Source organism: Bombus vosnesenskii, unplaced genomic scaffold (genome assembly GCF_011952255.1).
Source record: "Bombus vosnesenskii isolate JDL3184/JDL3185 unplaced genomic scaffold, Bvos_JDL3184-5_v1.1 scf7180000013340, whole genome shotgun sequence".
NCBI lineage: Eukaryota > Metazoa > Arthropoda > Insecta > Hymenoptera > Apidae > Bombus > Bombus vosnesenskii.
The window spans coordinates 246,485-270,237 of NW_022882977.1; the positions used below are offsets into that span (position 1 = coordinate 246,485).

General features: G+C 34.1%; 5 protein-coding genes across 6 annotated transcripts; 2 read left to right on the forward strand and 3 right to left on the reverse strand.

Moving 5' to 3' along the window:
* Nucleotides 1–1,271: 1,271 nt before the first annotated feature.
* Nucleotides 1,272–8,065, reverse strand: LOC117236104 (protein GPR107). 2 transcript variants are annotated; one of them, XM_033498775.1, is made up of 10 exons: nucleotides 7,927–8,065; nucleotides 7,365–7,475; nucleotides 6,663–6,826; nucleotides 6,469–6,593; nucleotides 3,815–4,047; nucleotides 3,598–3,731; nucleotides 3,240–3,507; nucleotides 2,886–3,158; nucleotides 2,635–2,807; nucleotides 1,272–2,465 (listed from the first exon to the last, which is right to left on the reverse strand). In XM_033498775.1, the coding sequence occupies exons 1-10, from the start codon at nucleotides 8,014–8,016 to the stop codon at nucleotides 2,315–2,317; spliced, it is 1,722 nt and encodes a 573-aa protein (XP_033354666.1). In that variant the 5' UTR covers nucleotides 8,017–8,065; the 3' UTR covers nucleotides 1,272–2,314. The 2 variants fall into 2 exon arrangements, with proteins under 2 accessions (XP_033354666.1, XP_033354665.1); XM_033498774.1 differs by having other exon boundaries at nucleotides 1,272–2,477.
* Nucleotides 8,066–8,093: 28 nt separating this feature from the next.
* Nucleotides 8,094–10,370, forward strand: LOC117236106. The gene is made up of 3 exons (XM_033498780.1): nucleotides 8,094–8,212; nucleotides 8,504–8,754; nucleotides 8,812–10,370. The coding sequence occupies exons 2-3, from the start codon at nucleotides 8,561–8,563 to the stop codon at nucleotides 9,995–9,997; spliced, it is 1,380 nt and encodes a 459-aa protein (XP_033354671.1). The 5' UTR covers nucleotides 8,094–8,212; nucleotides 8,504–8,560; the 3' UTR covers nucleotides 9,998–10,370.
* A 2,234-nt stretch (nucleotides 10,371–12,604) lies between these two features.
* Nucleotides 12,605–18,249, forward strand: LOC117236162 (clavesin-2-like). Its single transcript, XM_033498891.1, has 7 exons — nucleotides 12,605–12,795; nucleotides 15,063–15,315; nucleotides 15,439–15,598; nucleotides 15,672–15,733; nucleotides 16,738–16,931; nucleotides 17,314–17,527; nucleotides 17,678–18,249. The coding sequence occupies exons 2-7, from the start codon at nucleotides 15,141–15,143 to the stop codon at nucleotides 17,881–17,883; spliced, it is 1,011 nt and encodes a 336-aa protein (XP_033354782.1). The 5' UTR covers nucleotides 12,605–12,795; nucleotides 15,063–15,140; the 3' UTR covers nucleotides 17,884–18,249.
* LOC117236161 (putative serine protease K12H4.7) lies at nucleotides 18,232–20,416 on the reverse strand. Its single transcript, XM_033498890.1, has 9 exons — nucleotides 20,194–20,416; nucleotides 19,914–20,095; nucleotides 19,592–19,824; nucleotides 19,365–19,500; nucleotides 19,221–19,287; nucleotides 18,921–19,131; nucleotides 18,703–18,835; nucleotides 18,453–18,622; nucleotides 18,232–18,387 (listed from the first exon to the last, which is right to left on the reverse strand). The coding sequence occupies exons 1-9, from the start codon at nucleotides 20,386–20,388 to the stop codon at nucleotides 18,278–18,280; spliced, it is 1,437 nt and encodes a 478-aa protein (XP_033354781.1). The 5' UTR covers nucleotides 20,389–20,416; the 3' UTR covers nucleotides 18,232–18,277.
* A 380-nt stretch (nucleotides 20,417–20,796) lies between these two features.
* LOC117236084 (U2 small nuclear ribonucleoprotein auxiliary factor 35 kDa subunit-related protein 1) lies at nucleotides 20,797–23,533 on the reverse strand. Its single transcript, XM_033498733.1, has 4 exons — nucleotides 23,096–23,533; nucleotides 22,438–22,739; nucleotides 21,801–22,343; nucleotides 20,797–21,725 (listed from the first exon to the last, which is right to left on the reverse strand). Exons 1-4 carry the CDS (start codon nucleotides 23,378–23,380, stop codon nucleotides 20,939–20,941), a joined length of 1,917 nt encoding a protein of 638 aa, XP_033354624.1. The 5' UTR covers nucleotides 23,381–23,533; the 3' UTR covers nucleotides 20,797–20,938.
* Nucleotides 23,534–23,753: the final 220 nt, after the last annotated feature.

Consider the following 23,753-nt stretch of genomic DNA (forward strand, 5'->3'; position numbering starts at 1 on the left):
TAATACAAAGATATTTATATTAAAGAAAAAGCTGTCCTAGACTAACATATTTCTGTTTAAACATTTTAACACTATCGTCTAAAATGGTTAAAACTATTCGAAGGTTACGGCAAAAATCTATCGAGATTATTTGGAAGAATCACACACGATTACAATTATCGTTGGTTTTCCTTCGCTTTTGATCCTAATCCTAACTATTATTACCGCAAAGTTGAATACTTACTCGTCGCACTTTCTTATCATTCGTTTAGGTAACAGCAATTTTAACGCGCTAAACGATACTTTGTTTCGTGTGTTTGTTATCATGAATTTTTAATAAAGTATTTATCGTTATTTGTTTTTGTAAATGCGTAACTTTGAATCGTTTGTGTTCAAGACTGATACGACGCGATTTTATGGTTAAACAGCGTTGTTTAACGTTTTTTAACGACAATATAGTAGACGCATTGTTGGTGGAGGATTTGTTTGCTCGTTCAAGATAATCAAAATTTATAAACGTAAAAAAATGTTATATAAAGATTTAATGTTATCGGGAAAAATGTTCCACAGTAATTCGTCGATGTTACTGGCTCGATGCCATTAATTAATTTATTATTCAATTTAAGGTCGATATCGTAGGGGTAAATGCATTTCTTGTCATAATTCGTCAACCCACAGTGTTCTACTCTGTAAATCGGGCACATCCATGCGTGTGTAATTGTTCGATATTGCATGACGCGTGATAGTCCGTGTCGCTGCTATCCATAGCTTAAAATTACGTCATTAAGATATTATTCATCGTGAACATTCACTATATTCGCGTTGTTAGAAAATTAGAAATAAACTATCAAGTTTCAGCTTTGTTAGTTGCTGCTGCTTAAATTACTTTGTAATTCCGTGTTCTTTTTTCTTTGAATTAAACTCACGGTAGTATAACTTCCTGCTCAAAATACGAACATATTAACCGATTTTTTGAGAATCCTATGCTCGTCACTGAAGTATACTAATATTTGCTTATATCACCGACGAAGATTACGCTAGAACTTTTAGTACAGTACGTACTTACTAGTTCTTATAAATGCTACTCGAAACAGAACGCAAAGAGTAGTATAAGACATTAAAAATCACAAAATCACAAATTTGTGTGGTATATGTATATATATAGAAAAGAACCTAATAAACCATTTCATGGAATAATTATTTTATACCTCTCTGAGTCTAAAAATACCATTTAAATTAAACTATTGCACAATAATAGGGAAAAGTATAATAGTATCAAGAGAAACGAGACATTTCATAAAAATATCCATTTTATTTCTCAAACCTCGTTTCTTGCGTGTCCCTTCTGTTACATATAATAAAGTACTAATAGTAACAGACATAACGATAATTACTATAATATACATTACGGAGAATAGTAATAATAACCACAGTATTTCGTAATGGGACACAATAGATGTTTTAAAACATATGACATTTTTTTTGACACAATAATTATTTCTATATAAAAGGTTATCAAGTGCTTTACAAAAATGGATCATGATACACCGAGTTTGATGCATCAATTATCACAAGATTGCTAAAGCGCTGAAGCGCGACTCCTTCTTTCGAAGAAAACTAAGTTTATTGTGGGAAACATAAATGGAAATGTCTCCCGTTTTGCTAAATGCCTAAGAAAAATTAGCTACAACAAGACGCATATCAAAACACGAATTTACTCTCATTGAGCTTGCATTCAAGTATGATTCTAAACGTATAATCACATTATATCGCGTATCGAAAACATTAAACTTTTAAAACCACCTAGATTAGCTCTGTCCAATATCTATAATACTTCTCTACCAATATTTGTGAATTACGTTAAATTTTAAACTCCAATTTGAAGTTACATATTGGAAAACAGATAATGTTGTATACTTGCGTATACGCAGAACAAATTCTATTGTGTGTTAAATAAACAAAAAAGACGAATAAGAGACAATTTTTCGTTAATTGTTGAACCCAAAGGTTCTCGTGTAATATTAAATACAAATTAAAATGAATTAAAAATATGTTCTGCAATTCTAGGACAAAGAGGAATAAAATGTGTAACCATTTGATAAATAAAATATCGGTTTCTCTGCTATAAAAAAAATATATGAAACAAACAATAGGATGCTACCTTTAACTACATATTTTTGTTTTCGTTCGACAGCTTTCAAATGTTATTCACGATAAGTGTTATTGTTGACTGCTGGCACTCCTTTGAAGTATCACACGACAGAAAAGTAGTCTTTTACGTTCATCCATACTGAATCATCGTTGCATTACGACCAACTCCTACATCGTAGATAGTTCAATCATAGTCGTGAGAAGATTCTGTCTTATTAAACAAACAGTCTCTTTCTTCCTGAGTGGATGGAACATCCGAAGTAATGGGCTTCAAAACTTTCGGCACCTTGCTCACTTTACTGAGACCTTCGGTGATACCGCTACCTCCGGAAACACTGGAAAAAAGACTGAGATCGTCACATTAGAACTGGCCAAAGTATAAAATAGTTAATAGAGTAAAAACTGCTAAAAATATTTGAAAATAACGAATGAAAATAGCTTCTTTTATACGACGGTAAGATTTTTCATAAGTAGGAGAAAAATATCAAATACGTGAATACTCACACGACATCCATCTCGTCGTCCTCGTCAGCCTGAGCTGTTTCATCGTTAGTTAATGTAAAATACGGATTCGCAGATGCTGCTCGGAACTTATACCCGGTAAGAACAAAAAAGACGTATGTAAACATTTCTCGGAACATTTCATCTAACCATTCGTATTGGAAAGGTACTGTAATCTATAAAACAGAATAACAGAAATGAAATCTCTTTTGTACAAAGTGGTCAAAATAGTGGTAATGTAACGAAAGCTATACCTTAAGTAAGTACACTATGATTCTGGTAAAGTAAATGTAAGAAAATATCATAATATAGAAATGCTTAAAAAGCTTGAGCTTGCGTAAGTTGATAGCTGCCTTGCCATCTATGTGTGCAGCTTCCTCTACGTGCTTAATACTCCAAACTACTGGAAATATAATAGCACCGCAACAAAGCAAGTCCACGAGAATAAAAACATCTCGCCACGTTCTATACTCGATATCTCCTTCTTCGCTTTCTTCGATTATTATTTCTGCCACGTTTGCCAATACCTGACAGATGACAATATGTCATAATGTATCTACCTATATCGATTCTCTTTTTCTCCCTGTGTCTCGTATAAAAATACTAACCTGTAACGGTATTGCTATCATAAAGAGCTTCTTATCTTTATCAGCTAAAATATGTTTAATAAATGTCCATCCAGTGCCAATTAATACAATGGTGATAAAAAGTACGGCTCCTTTCAATAAATGTGTGATATAATATAGAATTGCCCAAGCAGCAACATGCTCCCCTTTTGTTTGAATAAAATGATAATTAATCCCATGGAAGAGTAATGACATGGATTTCAGGTACACCAAAACCGCCATTAAGTAATGAATCTTAAAAACAGGGTGCCTAAAAAAAAACATCCATGAGTTTCGAAGGAGAGAAGGACATTGTCATATTGGTGAACCTCTGCTGTACAAATGTAGACAAAACTCTTACTTGCTCTTCTTAAGAATAAATACCCAGAAACAACCTGACAGAAAGAATAAAAGTGCCATCATGAAATATAGAGCTGGTAAAGGCATTTCACCTGCACTGAGGAAATTTCCATTGTTAATTTCCGATATTTGTATCTGTAAATTATACATCGTATTTATCACAATGTCACATTCAGTAAATTAAGATTGCTACAAGAAAAGAAAAAACAAATTCTTACCGTGAAATCAAATGCTACCTGGGAATCATATTTATAATTCGGACAATTATGGAAATAAAGAGAATAGAGACCTTCTTCTTCCGCACTGGCAATATACATAGAAAAACTTGTATTGTAATACTTTTCTCCTTTCACGGTCTGTACGGTCATCGCGAACGGGGTCGTTTGATCAGAACAAATGTTACCGTCTGACCCCGTCTCAGATTCATCTTCGATATTAGTTCTTTCGTTGCCTGTGGAAAAATTACGCTATAAGTGATACGTAATAGTTTCAGAGATTACCAGAAGGAAGAATATATGAAAGAAATTGTTATTTTATTTGGAAATCCATTAAAACGGTTTAATTTAATATTAGTCGTAAGTTTGGTATAATCCAGTTGAAATATTATTGGCATGAAATGTAATACTCTAGAAGACAGTTACCTAACCAAACCCTCAAAAATACTTGAGTTTCGAGGTATTTATAACATTGAGGACGAGTCACGTTAATTATAGCGACTCTCATCTTAGTGGTGCTCGATCACCGATGTCGCTTCAGGTCCACATTCCATAACATATCGATCACATTCGTTTTTAGTTCTACGACCATGCGAAACTAAGTTAAAAGTTTGCATTGATAGCAATGCAAGTTCAAATTTCGTATCTAAATTTTTATTTATCAATTCTTATAATGAGTAAGAAGCAGAAGTCTCTTGTTAAGATCGAAATCAATCTAACATTGAAACGTTACAAAGTGCTGTCATATTTCGCTATCATCATCGAGCGATCAATTCGTAGAATCAATTCGACAACCAATTAAACATGTTAAATGTCAGATAAGATAGATACGCAAGTCCAATGTTAAGCATGTATCAGTACAACTGAATGAAAATATCTGATGATTCGTAGTGCCATCTTACCGTTAGTTGGGTATATATGTACACATACAATACATACATATATAGTATGCAGTATGAGTAAATGCGTATACACAGGAGCGAATGATCTAGTGGGTTAAAATGTAGAGTGAACTCATGCTGGTATCAAGAGAATGTATACGTATATTATATGCAAACAGCATAACAAAAATTCAAATAACAAGAATAAAAAACATAGCAATTAATGGCAGATGGCATTCGATTTACGTCATTCATAAATTATCGCAATAATATAGGTTCTTATGATCGTTACAACTATAAGCTACAGTATAAATAAAATTATGCGATACACACGAAATATTTATATATCGTATACATCGATAAAAATTTCTTTGTAAAAGAAATGTTACATACATATATATGTAGCGGCACATGAGTCAGAGGATAATTCAAATCATGTTGTTGTTTTGCCTCGGAGTATCAAGACCGCTAGGTTACGAGTAATGTAAGAACAAAATTGATTCCGGGCAAAACAATGCCGCCGCTACAGGCAACCGTCGAATGAAGATGAATTTGAATTTTCCGACTCTCCCCCGACCAGTATAAATAAATGGACGCGATCGCGAGCGAGAGAGTATCGCAGAGTATCGCAGAGTATCGAAGAGTATCGAAGAGTATCGAAGAGTATCGAATATTATCTACAGAGTATTTATCGAGTTACGCGATGAACATTAACGAGTATTTATTCCGCGACTTGTATTTTATACCAACGTATAAACGGCTGTAAATTAATTAATTTATTTATTCGAAATATATTTGACGGATTGCGACAGCAATATCTCGCTCTCGTTATTTCGCACTATCTATCCTCGATCAATCCTCCACATATACATACATATTCTAAGGTTGCGATCAATGCAATTCATGCCAACTTGTTACTTTCCACCTGTTAGTCTGCGTTACGATTGAATCAAGTTTCTAATATTAGTAGCAAACTGTGTCAAAAATAACTTGTAACAAAAATAATATACTATTTAAGTTCGTAGGTTGACGTTGTTTAAGATTATTCAGAAATTTAAATCCTTCCTTTCATTGATATGTAACAATCTTTTAATTGAATATTTTTAAATGAATAATAAAAGGAATCGTCATAATTATTGTAAAATTAAAATCTTTAGATAATTATGTGAGATTGATAATTAAAATTAAACACAAATATTTTATCGATCGGATAAGAAAACAAAATTAGATAAGACAAATAAGAAATCTGCGAAAATTATGACATACTACGAAGTAATACTTCATCCATTCAATGGTATCTTTCCCGCAACTACTATAAACATACATACTTACGTTTGGATGCTTGCCAAAAATAACAGTGTACTACAAGATCGACATATTAAATCCATTTATCCACTTTTGAACACTGTTCATTTTTTACAACAATGTACCTCTCTTTTCCGAAAAGAAGTAAAAAAATACAAATTTTTTCAAGAAATCAACGAAATTTTGTTAATTTTCCGAAACCGAAGAAAGAAAGATTTGTTTGATAGGAGGAACAGTTCCAAGATCTTGAACTTTTAACTACAATGTTATTTTAAATATTCTTATAACATAGTTAAATATAACTTGACATTCTGTTTTCAATTCAAATATAATATCTTAGAGTTTTGTTTGACAAAATACTGGATTAACGGCTGCAATGGTTACAGCGGTTGTAAAAGCAGTGTTTATTGCAATAAAATTCTATTATAAATTAATCGATAAAATTAAAATAATTGGAAAATTTCAACTCACCCGGAAGACCGTTATCGCTGAACCTGGGTGGAAAAGAATCTCTGCTTTCCCGAATTAGAAACACGTTGCTGAAATCTTTATAAATATGTGCGATGTGTAGGTTTCGACTACAGTTTATCTTCAACCTAAAACACGTTTTCTCATACATTTATGTTATCGAATTTCCGAAATAAATGTAAAGTATCGATACTTACAAGTTGTTCTTGAGGTCCATTGTGAAATATATTACGGCGCTGTCATTTCTTTGATCGAAATCGGGCCTGACGCTCGAAATGTCTTCGAGTACACATCTTTCCCAGTGACTGTCTAAATATGGATTCATCGCATCGGTTAGGGTACGATCCAAGGTGAACCCAAACTAAACCATAAAAGTATAGAGTGCACAATTATAAGAAGAAAAACAGGTTTTGGAGTTTCTTGAAAAAGCATTTTGTAATTAGAAATGGTAATCTTTATAAAATAGGCTGAAAATACGTTAATAAGCGCTGCTGTATTGTACCCTTGAGCATGAACGTAATCAGGATTGTAGCCCCGAGAGCATGTTAAAGAACTTGAGTTTACCGGGTTTAATCAAATATTTATGAAAAAATGTACATATTACGAACGTTCACATTTTGTTGTCTGATTATGGCTATGCATTTAAATGTTATGCGACGGCAACCTAATATTCGACGAATTAGCCGATATGATCCTATACCATATATCGGGACGCACCAACTGATTGATTAGATGAAGTGCGTATCACACATGTGCGCATTTTTATTGACAGTTACATGCGAAGCATTCTCCGTTGTGAATAAAGCACTGACGGCAGTGCAGCAATGAGAATGACGGAAATGGAAACAGGTGTTCGTGAATGAATGACGCGTGAATATATTCACATTGCGATTACTTACCACGGCATTCTCGTCAAATGGGTCAACTTTGAAATTTGTTAAATTTACATCGAGAGTACCTCCTTTGTAGAAACCAAAGGTACTTAACGCAATGTATCGCCGTACGTCTTTCTGTAACATACAATATCACAAGTACATATGTATAAACATAACAAAATTCCGTAACCTATGACTAATCGACAAAAGGAAAGTGTTCTCTAAAGACAATAATTTATACAATTAACGCAACTGGCTATAACCTATATGCTGCAACTTTTTAATAAAGTCTTTGCGGGAATCTTTTATATTGTTTACTACGTTTGCAACCATTTAAATAATCGTAACTATGAACGTAAATGTCAGTACGATATTATCGTATGTAATATATCGTTCGTTTACATAATTAACTTATTTTATCTCAGTTTAATGTGATTATCACTTTATACGTGTAAACCGAATAACAAAGTTAATTTTAGTGGCCGGTTGAAATGCGATTGACGTAGCAAAGGAATTCTAATAAAATAATGGGTAGATATACAGATATATACTACACGCGTTATAGCTGAAGATTCCTTGAACTAACCCGTAATTCGAGTTTGTGAATTCTACCCGCTGCTAATACGAATATTGACATAGCCCAGAAACATCGTATCACTAGTTGCGTCGATTGCATCTTTGCTGCTTTTCACCAGAAAAATGTCACATCACGAAAATACAAAATAATCATATCTGCAACACACAACCTGCGGTCATCGATACACGAACAGAAACTGAGCTGGAACAGCAGGAATATCAACGTGATAGACGGAACGGATGAATTGAACTACGCGCGATTTTTTAAATCTTCTTTATGTATCTTTAAAGCAGAAGTAAGATTATTGTCTTATTATTATAACAAACATAATATACATATGAATATATGTATATATATGTCGTTTATATCACTTAAACTCAAATAAATTATTTTCTTTCTTAGTAATGTAATCTATAACAAATATAAGTTTATCAATGTTTATAATTTCCATGTAACTTGTTTTTAAAATAATGATTAACAATGATTTAAGATTATCGACGAAATAGACAATCTCAAAATCGTAGTGGAATACATAAATTGTATTAATTTGTTTACGTTCCTTTAGCGGAAATGTTTTGAATTTCAGGTTATGTTTCATTTGCCAATGATATTGTATAGAGTGATTTGAGTTATAAGTATTGGTATGGAAAAACATTTTGCATCATTAAAATTATTAGATTCGGACACTGATTGGAAAATAACAGAAGATGTTAATTATTCGCAAACACCATCTTCTCAACGAATCTCCATAAAACAGATGTATCAATCTGAAACTCAGCCTAACTTGATTAGACAATACAGTTGCGACCACATTTTTAATGAACATGTAACTGCAAGGTAGATATTATTGTGTAGATTTGATGACAGCATGAATAATTATTTTTTTAATTTTAGACCAGTGGAAACGTCCGAAATTAAGCGAACCGATAATAAAACTTTTAACGAGCATCAGATGATAACAGAACCTTGTTTCGACTCGTTTACATCTCTTAATAGGCAATTCTGCAAAAATAGCAATATATTACAAGCACCAAAATTTATACCAAACAAACCATTAAATGAGATACTATTCGATGAAGTTGAAAATGTAAATCCTACAAATGTATCCCGATTTTCATTGCATTGCCCAGCAGCAAATGCAAATACAATAAATCAAGAAGATCATTTTCCTTCTGTACAGCTGAGAAATTGTGAGAAAACAACTGCTGAAATTAAACCAAACAGTGATACAAAAATTATAAATAAGAAGACATATCAAAACATAAAAAATAAATGTAGGCCACTAGTATTAAAAAACAAAATTTCTCCAAAAAAGAAGATAAATATGTGTTACTGTGGTTGTTTAACTTTGAGCATATTACCAATAATTGCAGTAATAATTGCAATGTTTTTAAATTTGAATATACCTACAGTTTGTAATCGTGAAACGTTTTTCTTAAATGCTACTCAAGAATTACAGCAAAAGATAAATGGACAAAGAAATGCAATGTCACAAATTACAACTCATTTAAATCAGGATATTTTCTATTTAAAAGTTTTATGTCTTATAGGTGGAACAGGTGTTGGGAAATCTTACACTGCTCAAATCATAGCAAAACATTTTCCTCTGAAAGAGAAAATTTTTATATATGATATATTGTTGAACCATCATACCGATGCATATTTGTCAAATTCACTTGATTTGTATCAGTTAATTATACTGGAAAATTTAAAAATGCAAAATTTAGATATTTTTTCTAATATAATAGATGTATTAAATCAAACAAAACCTAAATGTGTCACCGTAATAGCAATTTTCAACATAGAAGAAGTGAACAATAATCTAGAACGAAAAATAGATTTAACACAAAGCATAAATACGATTCGCGAAGCACTGGTCCATAAAAAGATTGATAGTTTAATTGTTCCTTATGAGCCTTTAAACGAAGAAGCATTACAAATGTGCATAGTTGAGGCGGCAACAAACAGTGGTTTGACACTTACATTGGATCAAGTAAATGAAGTCAAACAAAATTTATTACTTTTTGGCAGTGGCTGCAAAGGGGCATATGCTAAGGTACAAGTTGTTGGTAGACTCTAAATTTAATGTAATAATTTATTTATCTTTACATATATGTTCCTTTTTCTTTAAAATATAGAAAATTTTCAAGACTAAAATATTAGCGTTAATTACTCAGAAAAAATAAATGTACAAAATTATAATATCTTAAAAGCTTATTATAGGTTTCAATGTGATCTTAGATTTAGTCTTAAGTATTACAGATGTTATTGAGATATTAACCTTTTTAAACTAATTATTATATGATCAGTGACATTTATGTCAACTATTTTCGCTAGAATTTTATACAAAGTGTAGCATTATCACATCTATAATGGTTGATTGGAAAAAGGAAATACTATACGAATTGCATAAAAAATAATTATTTTGATACACTAAATACATATATGTAAATCAACAATTAAAATAATATAATAAAAGAGCATCAAAGTAACTATAATATTATAAATTATAGCATAAATATACGTATGTTATAAGAACAATTTTATTTGAAAAGCAGAGCCAAATTTAAACATTTCATACTTTTAATAAACTGTCATTTTTATCATTATATTTTATTATAACATTTTTTAATACTTCATACATTTTTAAATAATAAATCATAGTAAATACCCTCGATCACTTTTTATTACACATATACATTCCTTAGTTTTCAAAATACATTTAACACAAACACCAAGTTTACACAGTTTAAACTGCTAGCTAAAGCTGTTATTTAGTTTATTTAAATACCATCTTGATTTTGTTCATTGCATTTCTTTCTTACACTTTTCCCCCCCTTGCCTCATTAAAAAAATTGTTTATCCCTCTGCCACAACCACTGCCAAAAAGAAACTAACATTAAAAATAAGAAGAGGAAAATAATATGTGTTAATAAGATGAGAATTTGTGATTTAAAAGATATATCTCCAATATAGTTATTATTGTAATCCTTTGTATTTAATCTGCTTTATTCATTCCTTTTTTCATTCATTAATCAATTAAGAACGCCAACGATACGTATAGGTGTTTTATTTTGTAGAAATTTGTAGTACATTACATATATTGTACATAGTATGATATAAAATATTGTTTATTTTTTTCATAACTTGGCGCTGCAGATAATACCGTTCAATTATTGCTCAAATCTTAATATACGATGGATAACGCGAATTCATGTCTTTTTGAGATAATATAATGTTGATTTAAGTGTATTACGAAAGTGTAAAAATAAAATGTTTGATAATAATTCATATAGGGGTAATTAGAGAATGAAAATTCGATGTGCGTCAGTCTAGTTATTACTTTTTACAGTGTACGTATTTTATTCTGCACAACGTGGCACGTTGAGTATTTTTTACGCTTTTCTTATGAAATTACATAATATGTTTACGTCTGTTATATGGTTCGTGATATAATGCTTAAACTTATCCTAAATCGTGAAGAACACAACAAAACCTTGGATTTTTTCTCCAAGATCGGTACTTTACACTTTACGTGACACGATATCCCATAAAATGTTATGTCCGCGCTACATTATCTATATCAGGACGCTTCTTCACGTATGATCACATTTCACTTCCTGATAGTAAGTGCTCGAACCATTGCATGTCATAGCTTGGTAAATAAACAGCATCGAAACAACTATTACGTACACTCATGTGAGTACGACCGCTAGCGTTATGCAAAACCATAACAATCCATGTAACTCCCTATACATTTCCAATATATTTTCATCTTTGTTAATTGCTATAGGAATATCTACATATTTAAGAATTTTTTAGAATTGTAAATTAGCTTTAAGTTTGAGTATAATTATTAGTGATGATATCGACAAGAAAATAAAATGACAAAATAAAATTGACAAGTGTAGCGTTTGTTAATTGTCAGTGCGTAATACTAACGTAGTATAGCGTCCAATATAATTCGTCCTGGTTTTTTAAAAATATATATATATATATAATTAATCTCGATGCGTAACTGTAAGACATATTCGAGATTAAGAGTAGGAAAAAAAGAAATTTCCTAATTATTTGTTACGTAGATCGGTGATGTAAGATAGAAACAGTTACCTGGAATACACTGATTGATTAGAAAATAAGATATGATTATATATTTTTAATAAATTTGAAGAATATTGTTGATTAATAATTCACTTGTTGTTCGAAATATTATACGATGTCATCGTGTTTGCTTTACTAATGTTAAATTATTGAAAGATAAGAATTATTTAAATTTCCAATTAATTAATTTCTTCCAACTTATGTATTTATATTGACCGTGGACTTGTAATATAATTATCATTTGATGAATTACCAAATTTAGGACACGAACTGTAAGGGAGAATATGTAGAACTTTCATTTCTATGTGGAGCCACAATTTTCGGGACGTTTTGTAAGAATTGTAGAAAAGTAACATAGTAGAGAGAAAAAAAAAAAGAAAAAGTTGTTACGAAATGTACTACTACAGTGCATCGTTTAAGTTTAAGTGAACGATGATATCAACCGACGTACCTATAAAAGACAAGCAATTAGGTGAACCATGGTATTCGATGGTTTGCTGCAAAGTGACGGAACAGTTTTTTACGTATCTTTCGTTAGGCAATTTATTCGATCCATTTAACAAAGAAAAGTATTTAAAAAAGGCGAGATTTGTCCCTGAAAGGGACTTTGTTTCTTTGCTTTGAGTCTGCTGGTATAAGCCATAAGGCCCATAAGCTACCGCGTGAGTACCGAAGGCGGAGGTAGAAGAAAGGTGCAAGTGGAAATTATAAAAGAGCGGTCGCAAGCCAAGAGGAAACAGTCTCCTCCAAGTGTTCACCTGCGCAACTACAACTTGGGTATGTTACATGGCTTTCCATTAATTCCATAAGTTATTAATAAAATTGTTTCGTTTGGAGACGCAAGAATTTATTTAGTAAGAATCAAAGCTTGAAATATTGTTGAAAAATTGAATAACGTGTGCTATCGGCTAAAGTCAGAATCATATCATTGAGAAGTTAGCAGTTCTTGAAAACAAAAATTTTTAAACAAATTATATCAATCGCATTATCATGTATTGCTTAAATTTCATATTATATTAATTTCTTAAGAAACATTTTAATACGATCGACTTGGTTTTTAAATTCTAGAAAATTAGAAACTTTATTAGTTTATCACAATTTTACTATCTCAATTTACTATCTCAAATATATCAATTTTGTTCGTCACATTAGTTTATCTCGTAGCAACAGTATACCAATAACTCATTCCGGATACCTTCAAATGGATCTCCTTGTTTGTACGATAATTCACCAAACTTATTATAAATTTTAGTCGCGTCTGAAGGAACTTACATTGTTCTTCTCGTTGTACTTCATCGGACCGATGTCAGGTGAATACTAAGTACCAGTAATTGTATCCTAACCTTGTTTTCAGAGGTCAGGAATTTTGGAGGCCAAGGCCTCGCATACAACAGATTTAATTTGATTTTGAATGTGTAAAAGCGTAAATATCTAAACGTGATGTATTTTTCTTTTTTTTTTTTTTTCTTTACTGCAATTCAATGTCATCTGACTTTGATCAACAGAAACCAATAGCCAATAATGTTGCATATAACCGAATTAATATACGAAACAGTGTTTAGTTGACGCGCATTAAGGTAGAGTAAATTGTATACTTTACTCGATTTGATAATTCTTCTGTCTATATTTGATTACACAGACTGTTTATCCTTGATAATTTATTGGGTTGACAACTAAGTGATCACTTAGTTGCCAACCTAATATGTCATAGGTACTGTTCGATACGAAGTCTAGTTTTCGGTACTTGAACTCGTGAGAAACATAAAAACGTAACTATAAGAGAACGATAAAGGGAAAAAAGAAAGAAGAGGACGCGGACAAATCTGTCGACATAACTGACGTAATGCTTTATAGCAAAAATACTTAGATTGCTAGATATAGGGTGAACGGCAGTCGATATTCGAGAAAGAACTTGAGTAATAATAAGACGATAAGTGGCACTTTCTACACGGAAGATAGTTACGTGGTTTATTCCGCCGGTTGCTCGATAACCCCATTCGTATTATGCTAGTTCATGTTAACGTAGACGTAAAAGAAACCTTCTGCATCCATAAATTTGCCTTGACTGTTGAAATTTCCCAACCAATAAGACCAATACGTTGTTGCTAGTACAACGAAGAGACGCTGAATAGGCACAGTCGGCAAAAATGTGGCGATTTTAATGATTCAATTGACTTATCTTTGTTTCGTCCCTTTCTATCCGAGTTTCACGTTTCAAACCTGTTGATTCACTAAAAGCGATAAAATAAAAGCATCAGTCTTGTTCTGTTTACCAACGATCGTTTCCTAACGAACGTTACAAACTCCACGTCGATCAAATAACAGCAGAATCCTTTTACGCGTAAGGTTATAAGAGGATGATGAACGATAAATGATTGATAGAAATAATCCGCTTTAGAATATGGAATCGAGTGGACCGTTAGAAAGCTGACAAACAAAAATGATTGTTTACGATGATGATAGTGAGATATTACGCGAACGATGTTAGTCGGTCGTACAAAATTCGAGAACAAAGATGGGCGCACAAGCTGGTCGATTACGTAATCGGAGAAAGTGATTGCGAAACAAGTCACTCGCTCACAACACGGCACATGTTGCTATCACGGAACACGTAATACTTAGCGGTATTCATACTTGGTCAAACATTATATCATAAAACGACGAAATTGTTATGTCACAAAATCACTGTTAGCTTATAATTGGCTAAGTTCTTACGAAATTACGCAAGACGTGGCGTTACGCGATCGAAAGAAAGTGTTTCAGGCGTGTTCTTTCTCACCACGATGCTTTCATTCATGCCGTGACTTTGAACGATATTAGGGAACTGTGTCAGCGGTCCACTAAAGAAACGAATCGCTCGACGATCGAAAATGTGAATGCAAAAGAATGCCGTTTCACTGAAAACAAAGATCGCGATCAAACTTATTTCGAATATCGCGCGTCAAACCTGTAACTATCGCGGTATATTTACCGATTAGGGAACGTAAGATGGAAAATGGGACGATAGATGGATCGTTGGTAAAGAGGAACAAATGATTTTTTAGAATTTCCACCGATCCGTTATACTTTGGATATCGAAAATTTAAAACTGCCTGTTGTTGGAGACAAATCAAAGTAACGAGATGGGCGCGATCGAATGGGTAACCGAGGGCGATGACTACGAATGCAGCCTGTCGACGGAAACGCAGAAACTGGCGAAGGAGGAACTCAGAGAAGATAAAAATACGAGAGACCAAGCTCTTGAGCAAATACGTAATTGGATAAAACTGAATCCGCGTATACAAAACTGTCGCCTCGGTGAGAAATTTTATTTTCGAGTATAGCGTTTGCACAGTTAGTACATACATACGTACATGTAGGTATAGTCACGCGCGAGATTATCGCGCGTCGATGCTACTGACACACGATCTCGTTCGACAGATGCGCAGTTTTTATTAAGATTCCTAAGATGTAAAAAATTTAACGTTCCGATGGCGGAAGAGGCGATCGAAAGGTATTTGCTGCTGCGCCAAGTTTACCACCCCGCGTTCAATAACTTGGACATTACCGAACCAACTATGGACGAGCTATTATCTTTGGGGTGAGATTAAACAAAGTACTAACTAAGCGTGATACGACCTGATATAACGATCGCATAACTTGTGCTTTTCCAGATATATATTCGCTGCACCTGGACGTGACGCCAAAGGCCGCCGTGTTATAATTGCCAGACCAGGTAAATTAATGTCGGTTTACCCTTAACGCTCCGACTTTTAATTGTGAATATCGACCGGCAACTTATTCTTATCATACTTGAACTCGCAAGTTTTTAAGTGTCAGATTTAAAATGCTACAATGACGTGTAAATAATAATATTAAAGTCATTGAAAACAATCTTTATTCATCTGAGAAGTAATATAATTTTGATTAGAATATTTATATTAATTATAATTGAGTAATGTGTGGAATTGTTTAAAACATTCATTGGGATGCAAACCGGGTTTGCGTTCACAGGTCTCACAGTACTCACTGAGGAGTATTATTTTTTATTTGTAAACAATACCGATAACGACCCAAAAATACTTTTGGAGTAGAGCGTCGCACATCAGTGGTGCTTGAAAGGCACACTTGGAGCGTTAAGTGTTAACACGTTGATTGACCCAGTCGAGTTTCATTATATGCTGGACAATAATTTTCATACGCGCCTTATGCAAAATATTGTGAAACTCCTCTTTCACAGTTTCGCAATTTTTGGTTTGCGCCACTCATTCGAACCGATATTATGCACATACCCTGAACATAGCTGCTGACGCGGGGTACCGCGTGTGTCCTGTAGCGTCGTTCAGGCGACACGGAGAACGTGTCAATTTCAGCATTGCCGATTGTCATTGCGAAACTTGATTATATATTTGAACGTGGATAATTTGTGAAAATACGCGCATAATAATAGCTATCTTTGCCAGTTACAAATGTTTCCAGGCGAACTTCTTAACAAATCCAAACAATTGCAACGGATGTGTTGATTACCTGTCATTCCGTGTAATTTTATTCCGCTATTAAATCGTCGCTTCTACTTTCAGAGCAATTTCAGACAGCATGCACGTCGTTTCGTTGCAACTGTTATTATACGGTTTTGAAAAGTAGTTGCGGAAACGTGTAACCGTAATCTTACGAATGTTTGTTTAAATGTTTATGAATGTATATTTACTTTCTATAACTGCGTGGAACATGCACTTTCAGGCGTCTTTGATCCTCATAAGTATACCAATGCCGACATGTGTAGAATTCACGCGATAACATACGAGTGTCTGATGGAAGACGAGGAAAGTCAAGTACGGGGTTTCGTTCATTTCGCCGATGGAGCCGGTGTCAGTTTCCCCCATTTGACGCTTTTTACACCGAAGGAGGCGGTCCGTATCGTGAAGAACGGCGAGGTACGAGTTTTATAAACCCTATGTTTTTCCATAATTTCAAATTGTTCGACGAAGGACGTAGAAAATCTCACGACTGTTTGTCTCACATTCGTTGAATATCCTTGCGCGATGTTTTTCATTCACAAATAATAACAAGTTGCAACAGCTTCAAGCGAGACAGAAGGTGCGACTATCTTTATTTTTGTCAAATTATTAATAAAGTCTAGTTATATACGCGTTCTCTAACAAGTTGGATAACATTTTACTCGTAAGGATACGCAACTTCTTACGAAACAGTCGGAGAATTTCTGATATTGCGTAATTCCGAGAATGTTCTCAAAATGATATAATATATTCGAAATTTAATATCTCGCATAGTAAACCAGCGAAATGATGGTTTTAGCGAACTATACCCATGCGGCATAAGGAAGTTCACGCGATTAACACACATCCTTCTTTGAAATTCGCACTTGACTTTGGTATGTCATTGATCTCCGAAAAGATAAAAAAACGCGTCAAGATCTACACCAGTCTAGAAGATGCTATCAACCATAAAATGGATACGAGTATGTTACCTAAAGAGTATGGCGGTACGATGCCTATGAAAGAAATGATTGGTAAGTACAATTTGATAAATTGCGAAATTAAACGTGCTCCAAATTAAGTAACAATGTTCCTTTTAACGTACAAATCGACTATCTCCAATTAAATGAAACTGACACGTGCTTACACCGCGAAACGAAGAAAATAAACTTTTATTTGCGCAGAATTATGGAAGAAAGAGTTGCTAGAAATGAGACCGACGTTATTGAGCCACGATAAGATGAGAGTGTGTTTGGATTTATACTCGGAGAAGGCTCGGGAAGGTGCGGTATCGGCCTTGAAACAAGGCTTTGGTTGTTCCGATATCGGTTCCAGTGATTCCACCATGTACGGTATCACGGGTTCTTTCAGAAAGCTCGAAGTCGATTGATTAAGCCGTGTTATTGATAATAATAAACTTCATAACCGATATTTACCATATCGATAGGATAAAGTCATCGATACTTTTTTGTAGCGAATTATCAGGGCTACAACAAGATACGTTATCCTAGCGATTATTGTAGCTGTAAGAGCTTATTAAGATATTATTCAGAAATGTAAAAGAAACAGCAATGAAATTTCGATCTCGATCGACGCGACTAAGTTTTGTGCTCGATGAATCTCAATATATAAATGAAATAATTGTAGTCCTCAAACCTTAGGCTTACGTTCGATAAAGTATAAGTTATATGTCGTTTTATTTTCGTAATTTGTAAATAAAATCATATTATTGGAAATAAATATTTTCTTACGCATACTTTATTTAAAAACAATTTAACAAACGATTAAGAAGAAATCCATGTCCCAATAATTTTACGTACTCTTGCTCTAGCTCGAATAAGATCTTCAACATCCGTATCCAAATCGCTGTACAAATCACGACAGTGCGATGATCCTGGAGACAATGTGGATTTATTAGATCGGTCGACGTTTGTCAATCTCCGATTTTTTTAACAATACCTTTGATGAGTATGGCGGGAGAGAATTCATTTAAGTCCTGAAGAACAGAGAGAGCATGCCACGGATCGACGTCCCCGTTAGTAAAAATGACGTTTTGCAAATCTGGTCGTAAACCTCCGTACATTGTGTTCGTTCTTCCAATTCTGGTATACAAGAATCTGTTACCGTAGCTGTGAGACAAACAATAGACAAACGAGTTTGTGTACTATTTCTCGAGAAAATATCAAACAATACATTTTACAATACGTACTAGTACCCGTATAAGTCGGTACAAAGACCTGTAAAATAAGGCAACGGGAATAAGCTTCCAAAAACCGACTTCCTTGAGTCTGTTGTTTGATAATAACCGTATTCCGTGCATGTCTGGTAGAACCATAACCTCACTGGAAACACCGATATGTGAAGATTAATAATAAACAATTCACAAGCGCGAAACCTCCTTTTAATTGCCGCAAGTAGGAAACGTACTGATATCAGGTTGCGAGTCCCATATTTCATTTTTGTAAACTTCGACAAACTTGTTGTAATTATTTTTCAAGCATTTATCTTTGTTCGACACGAGATGCGCCAATCTCTGGAGAGGGCTACCCAGATACGAAGCAGTCATGTTTTCGCAGCAAGCGGCGATTTTTGTTCGATTGTTCTCCACTTTATCGTATTGAACGATGCTAGCAAATTCCTGATTAGAAAGATATTGATAACTATGATTAGAAGCAGTTACTTATCTTTTATTCAAGATGCAACAGCGTATTCTTCGAAAAACTATACCTCTGCTAGAAGGTTGCCCAAATGAGCCAGATCCTTGAAGGAATGTACATCGGGCACATCGCACAAACTACGACAGTTTCAAGTGTAACTTAAACAAATATTATACACGGCGAATTATGTTAATTTCCTACGAACGATAATTACTTGAAATACTCTTTTAATTTCTGTGCGCCTCCTTGAATGGCTAGTAACTCTTCGACATCGTTAAAAGCAGCTTTAACTTCGTCCATGCATTTCTGACTGTGTCTACGGAGCGATTCCGTCACGACTTCGTAATACTCTAAAAAAGAAGCTTCCTTTTCTATTTATCTATTTTTTTTTTTTTTAATTGATAGGAATTACATGGAATTGCAAAAGAGTTTATTCCTCACCATAGAAATCAACTTTGGCGAGAACTGGCGCGCTACTAGCTAGCGCACCCTGAACGAGGTGAGGGTATTTCAATCTAACCCATGTTGCCACATTTCCAGCATAAGATCCACCGAAAACAATCACTTTACTATTACAAAGTTTCTCGTCCTTTTTCCTCGTTTCGATGAAATATGCCAAGTCCGCCAGTGCTTGATCTACGCTTAGATATTGCAAGTTTCTTGAACTAGTGTCTCTAAAAGATTCGAAAGGTAATAGAATAATAGAAAGGTTGTGGCAAACAAAAGTAAAAATATACTAGCGCTTGAGAAGATATTAACTTACTCGGTCGGTTTACTTTTGCCGTAATACCGATGTTCGGTATAGTACATGATCGCATTATAAGCGGATGCGAGCTCGTACATTAAACCAGCCTCTAAGAAGCCTTTAGATATTGCCCATTCTCCTCCGATCATAATCAAAATCGGTCCGTTTTCCTTGAAATATCTTGAATTTTCATAGTAACGCTGTCGAAATATACGATGCATAATACGATGTACAATACGATCGAGATATAAATAAGCATTTTGTGTTTTTAAACGGCGTAATTCCACTTGCAACATACCATCAACCAAGTGCGATTGTCGCGGATATTGAAATGATCGACGGGTTGTCGAATCCATAATTCGGTTATATTTTCACAAGTCGATTTGTCCAAAGAACGTGGCTCTTCCAAACCGTGAAAATGAAATCCATGGAGACCAACGCCATGGCCGAGGCGACAGGTAAAACATAATAACACGAGAAAACTTAAGATCATATTCGGTTTTCGGAACCAAGACAAGTTCTATTAATTTTCATTCGTTCAACGAGTTCCACTAGATTGGTTCGCAAGACAATGGTACATAACATTTTATAGCGAGATATAGAACGAAATTCTCTTAATACTATATCATATTAAACAAATTTATCTGATAAGTTGATACAAATTGTCCCTAATCACCGCGGAAGGTACACATTCTATACATTAAAAAATATCAAATTGTAAATACGGATATTAGTGCTAGAAAGATAATATCTACCGCTTGATTGATTCCAATAATATTTATCTTATTTATTGAATATTTCAAAATCAGCTTTGTATTACGTAACTCTCGAATTCGAGAGTAAAGAACTTTAGAATTATTTTCAACGACGATTAAAGAGTGAAAAGAAAATAGAAAGGACCTATTGCGATAAGTATGTAACGTTTTATTATTAAATATATTTTGGTATGAAAAAGTACATATTGTTCACATTATATTTGGTTTCCTTATATAGCTTTCAACAAAGTCACGATGAGACTTTACACAAATTCAACGTCTATTACGTCAATTCTCTTTGATCTTTATTTCGTTTTCAGAATCCGTCGTAGCCCACTCGTCGTCGGATATTTTTTTAGGAAGTTTCCACGATGTTTCCGATTTGTCAACATCTTTGTCTTCGACAACGCCAGAGACCTCAGAATCGGAAGAACCCGTACTTTCGGAATCAATTTGTTCCGAATTTTCTTTGTCCCATTTAGATTTTACGCAAGGCAGATTTATCGCGTCGACTATTTCTTCGATATTCGACTTTCCGGACGTGCCCTTTGATTTTCTTTCCCAAGAAATTTCACACGACTCACTATGACTTTTCAATCTGTATCTATCTTTCTCGACATCCTCTTTGTCTCTTTTAGAATGTTTATCTGAAAACTTATAACTTCTCGAACGATAATTTCGATCGCTGCTTTTCAAGTGTCTTTTATGCGAACGCCTCGGCGACGTATCATCATCCTCTTCTGTCCTTTTTTTGTATTTCTTTGAGCGTCTTCTAGAATAGTCGCGATCGTTTGAAACATCATCATCTCTGATCTTTTCATCTATGTGTTTTCTAGATCTTGTTCGATGACGTTTGACCGGCGGCGAATACTCATGATCGATAGATCTATTCTTGTCGAGTTGTTCGTATCCTTTGTCGCGAGTCGATTTCTGTCGAAAGTCCCTTTCGTCGAAATAATGATGGCGAGTTTCAACATTCCTCGAACGATGACCTATCTCGGGCTCGGGGGATTCGGACCACCTCCAATTTTTATTATCTTCCACGTCGCTAACATCTTCCCATTTCGATTTATTTCTAAACAAAAGACATCAAAACAATATATATCAATAATATATGGTAACGATATAATCTATCATTTATAAACAATACCTGTGTTCGGTTTTTTTATTGCTCGTAACTTCCTGAGCAGACGAAGACGATTGTTTCACCCATCTCGGCGGGCTTTTGATGTCATATTCGTCGTGTGGATTTTTAAAAGTATGTAAAAAATTACATGCCCTTCCTTTGGGACATTTCGACATCCCACAGACAGCACTCCTCCATGATCTCAGGTTGACAAATTCGCAATTAAGCTGTCGGCCGGCATACCATCGACCTTTCAGTCTCCTCAAAGCCCTAGCAGCTTCCCTTTCGGTGTAATATTCGACATATAAGTTGCCCCGCAAGTGAACTTCGGTGTTGCAACAATATTTTAAGGTTTTTATTTTTCCAAACGATTCCAGTTCCGGGACTACATCTTTGTAAAATTCTCGGAAATGTTGTCGTGTTTCCGAGCTTTCGAATTCAAGGGCAATATCAGTGTCGTATTCCGCAGAATTCTTCTCCAGAGAAAAATGCGTATAAAAACCAGGTACTAATATGACTTTACTTAAACATACCCTGCGATGATTTCTCGAACAAGTGTCACCATATCTGCAAACATATACGTATATGAGTTGTTCGATATCATACTTTTATTTAACTGCTTACCTAATAAAGATTGAAAGGTTAAGATTTATTTGCTCACCTGCAAGCACCTGTCTTTGTGAAAAACGGACAAAGCTCTTTACCAGGTTGACTATCGATAACCTCACGCAAAGCCTCCGGGGTTTTGATTCCATTATCGATGTAATCGTCGATCTCTTTAAGTAGCTCTTCCCGCCTTTTAATTTCTTCTTCTCTCCTACGTTTCTCCTCTTCCTGTTTTTTGCGAATAGCCTCCTGTTTCGTTTCAAATTCTTGGCGAATTTTCGCCTCTTGCTCCAATTGTAACTGTCGAGCTTTTTGCTTTTTCTCCTGCAAAATTTGCCATTCTTCTTGGGCTTTCACCTAGGGAGATGAAACATAGTGTTACGTATTATCTATATATTTTACTATTAAGGCTTGACTGTTTAGTTTATAGGAACCATGTAGTAACTAGCAGGCTTTGGTATCCACATTTTAACATTATTTTCAGGGTTATAACTCATGTGGAAAATTCTTGCGAGTAACTTTATAATTAATCGAACGTATGCTATCGATTCCGAAAACAAAGTAATTTCGACATATACGTTCGTTAATCAATTGCTTGCTAATAGATTCCATAAATTAAAACGACCAAATAAAAGAAATAGAATGTACACTTTTAAAAAGGAAATTCACTAAGGTTGCATAAATAGTATTTTTCGCTTTTATTATATATTTACCTCTTCCTCTAACCATAATTTTTCCCGTTGATCGTGTTCTTCTTTTTCCCGAGCTTCTTTTTCTTTGTCCTCAATTTCACACTGTTCCAGCCATTTTAAATATTCCGCACTTTTTTCAAGTGCTGCCCTCAGCTGTTCCTCGGTCGCTTCTCGCTGAGAGGCCGCTTTGCGACGCAGACGTCTCCGACGTTCCCTTTTTGCTATATTGCGCCACTCTTTGTGACTATATTTCGTTAAACGACTTCCTTCCATTACTGTGCATTTTCCACAAGAAATTGTACTCATGCTACTTCCGGTGATATTACAGTATCACAAATTTTTGGGAGTTGTGAAACGTATTTGTCATGCGTTTGACAACCATTTTCAATGAAGAAATGCAGACAACATGTATGCGCCGCCATGTTGAATTTAGAACGAGAAGCTCTGATCTGGATTATCCCTATCTGTTGAAAATGTACGAAATTATATAATAAAACACTATTTTTGTTAATATTTTTACATCATTGAGTGATAGACTGGCGACGCGAAAATTTTTAATATGTATAAATGAAATTGAAAAAATAATTTGATTTTATACTAAAGCTAACTAAACATTTCGGAAGAATTGTTAAAAGATAGTTCACCGTTTATATCGGGAATTATATTACCATTATAATAA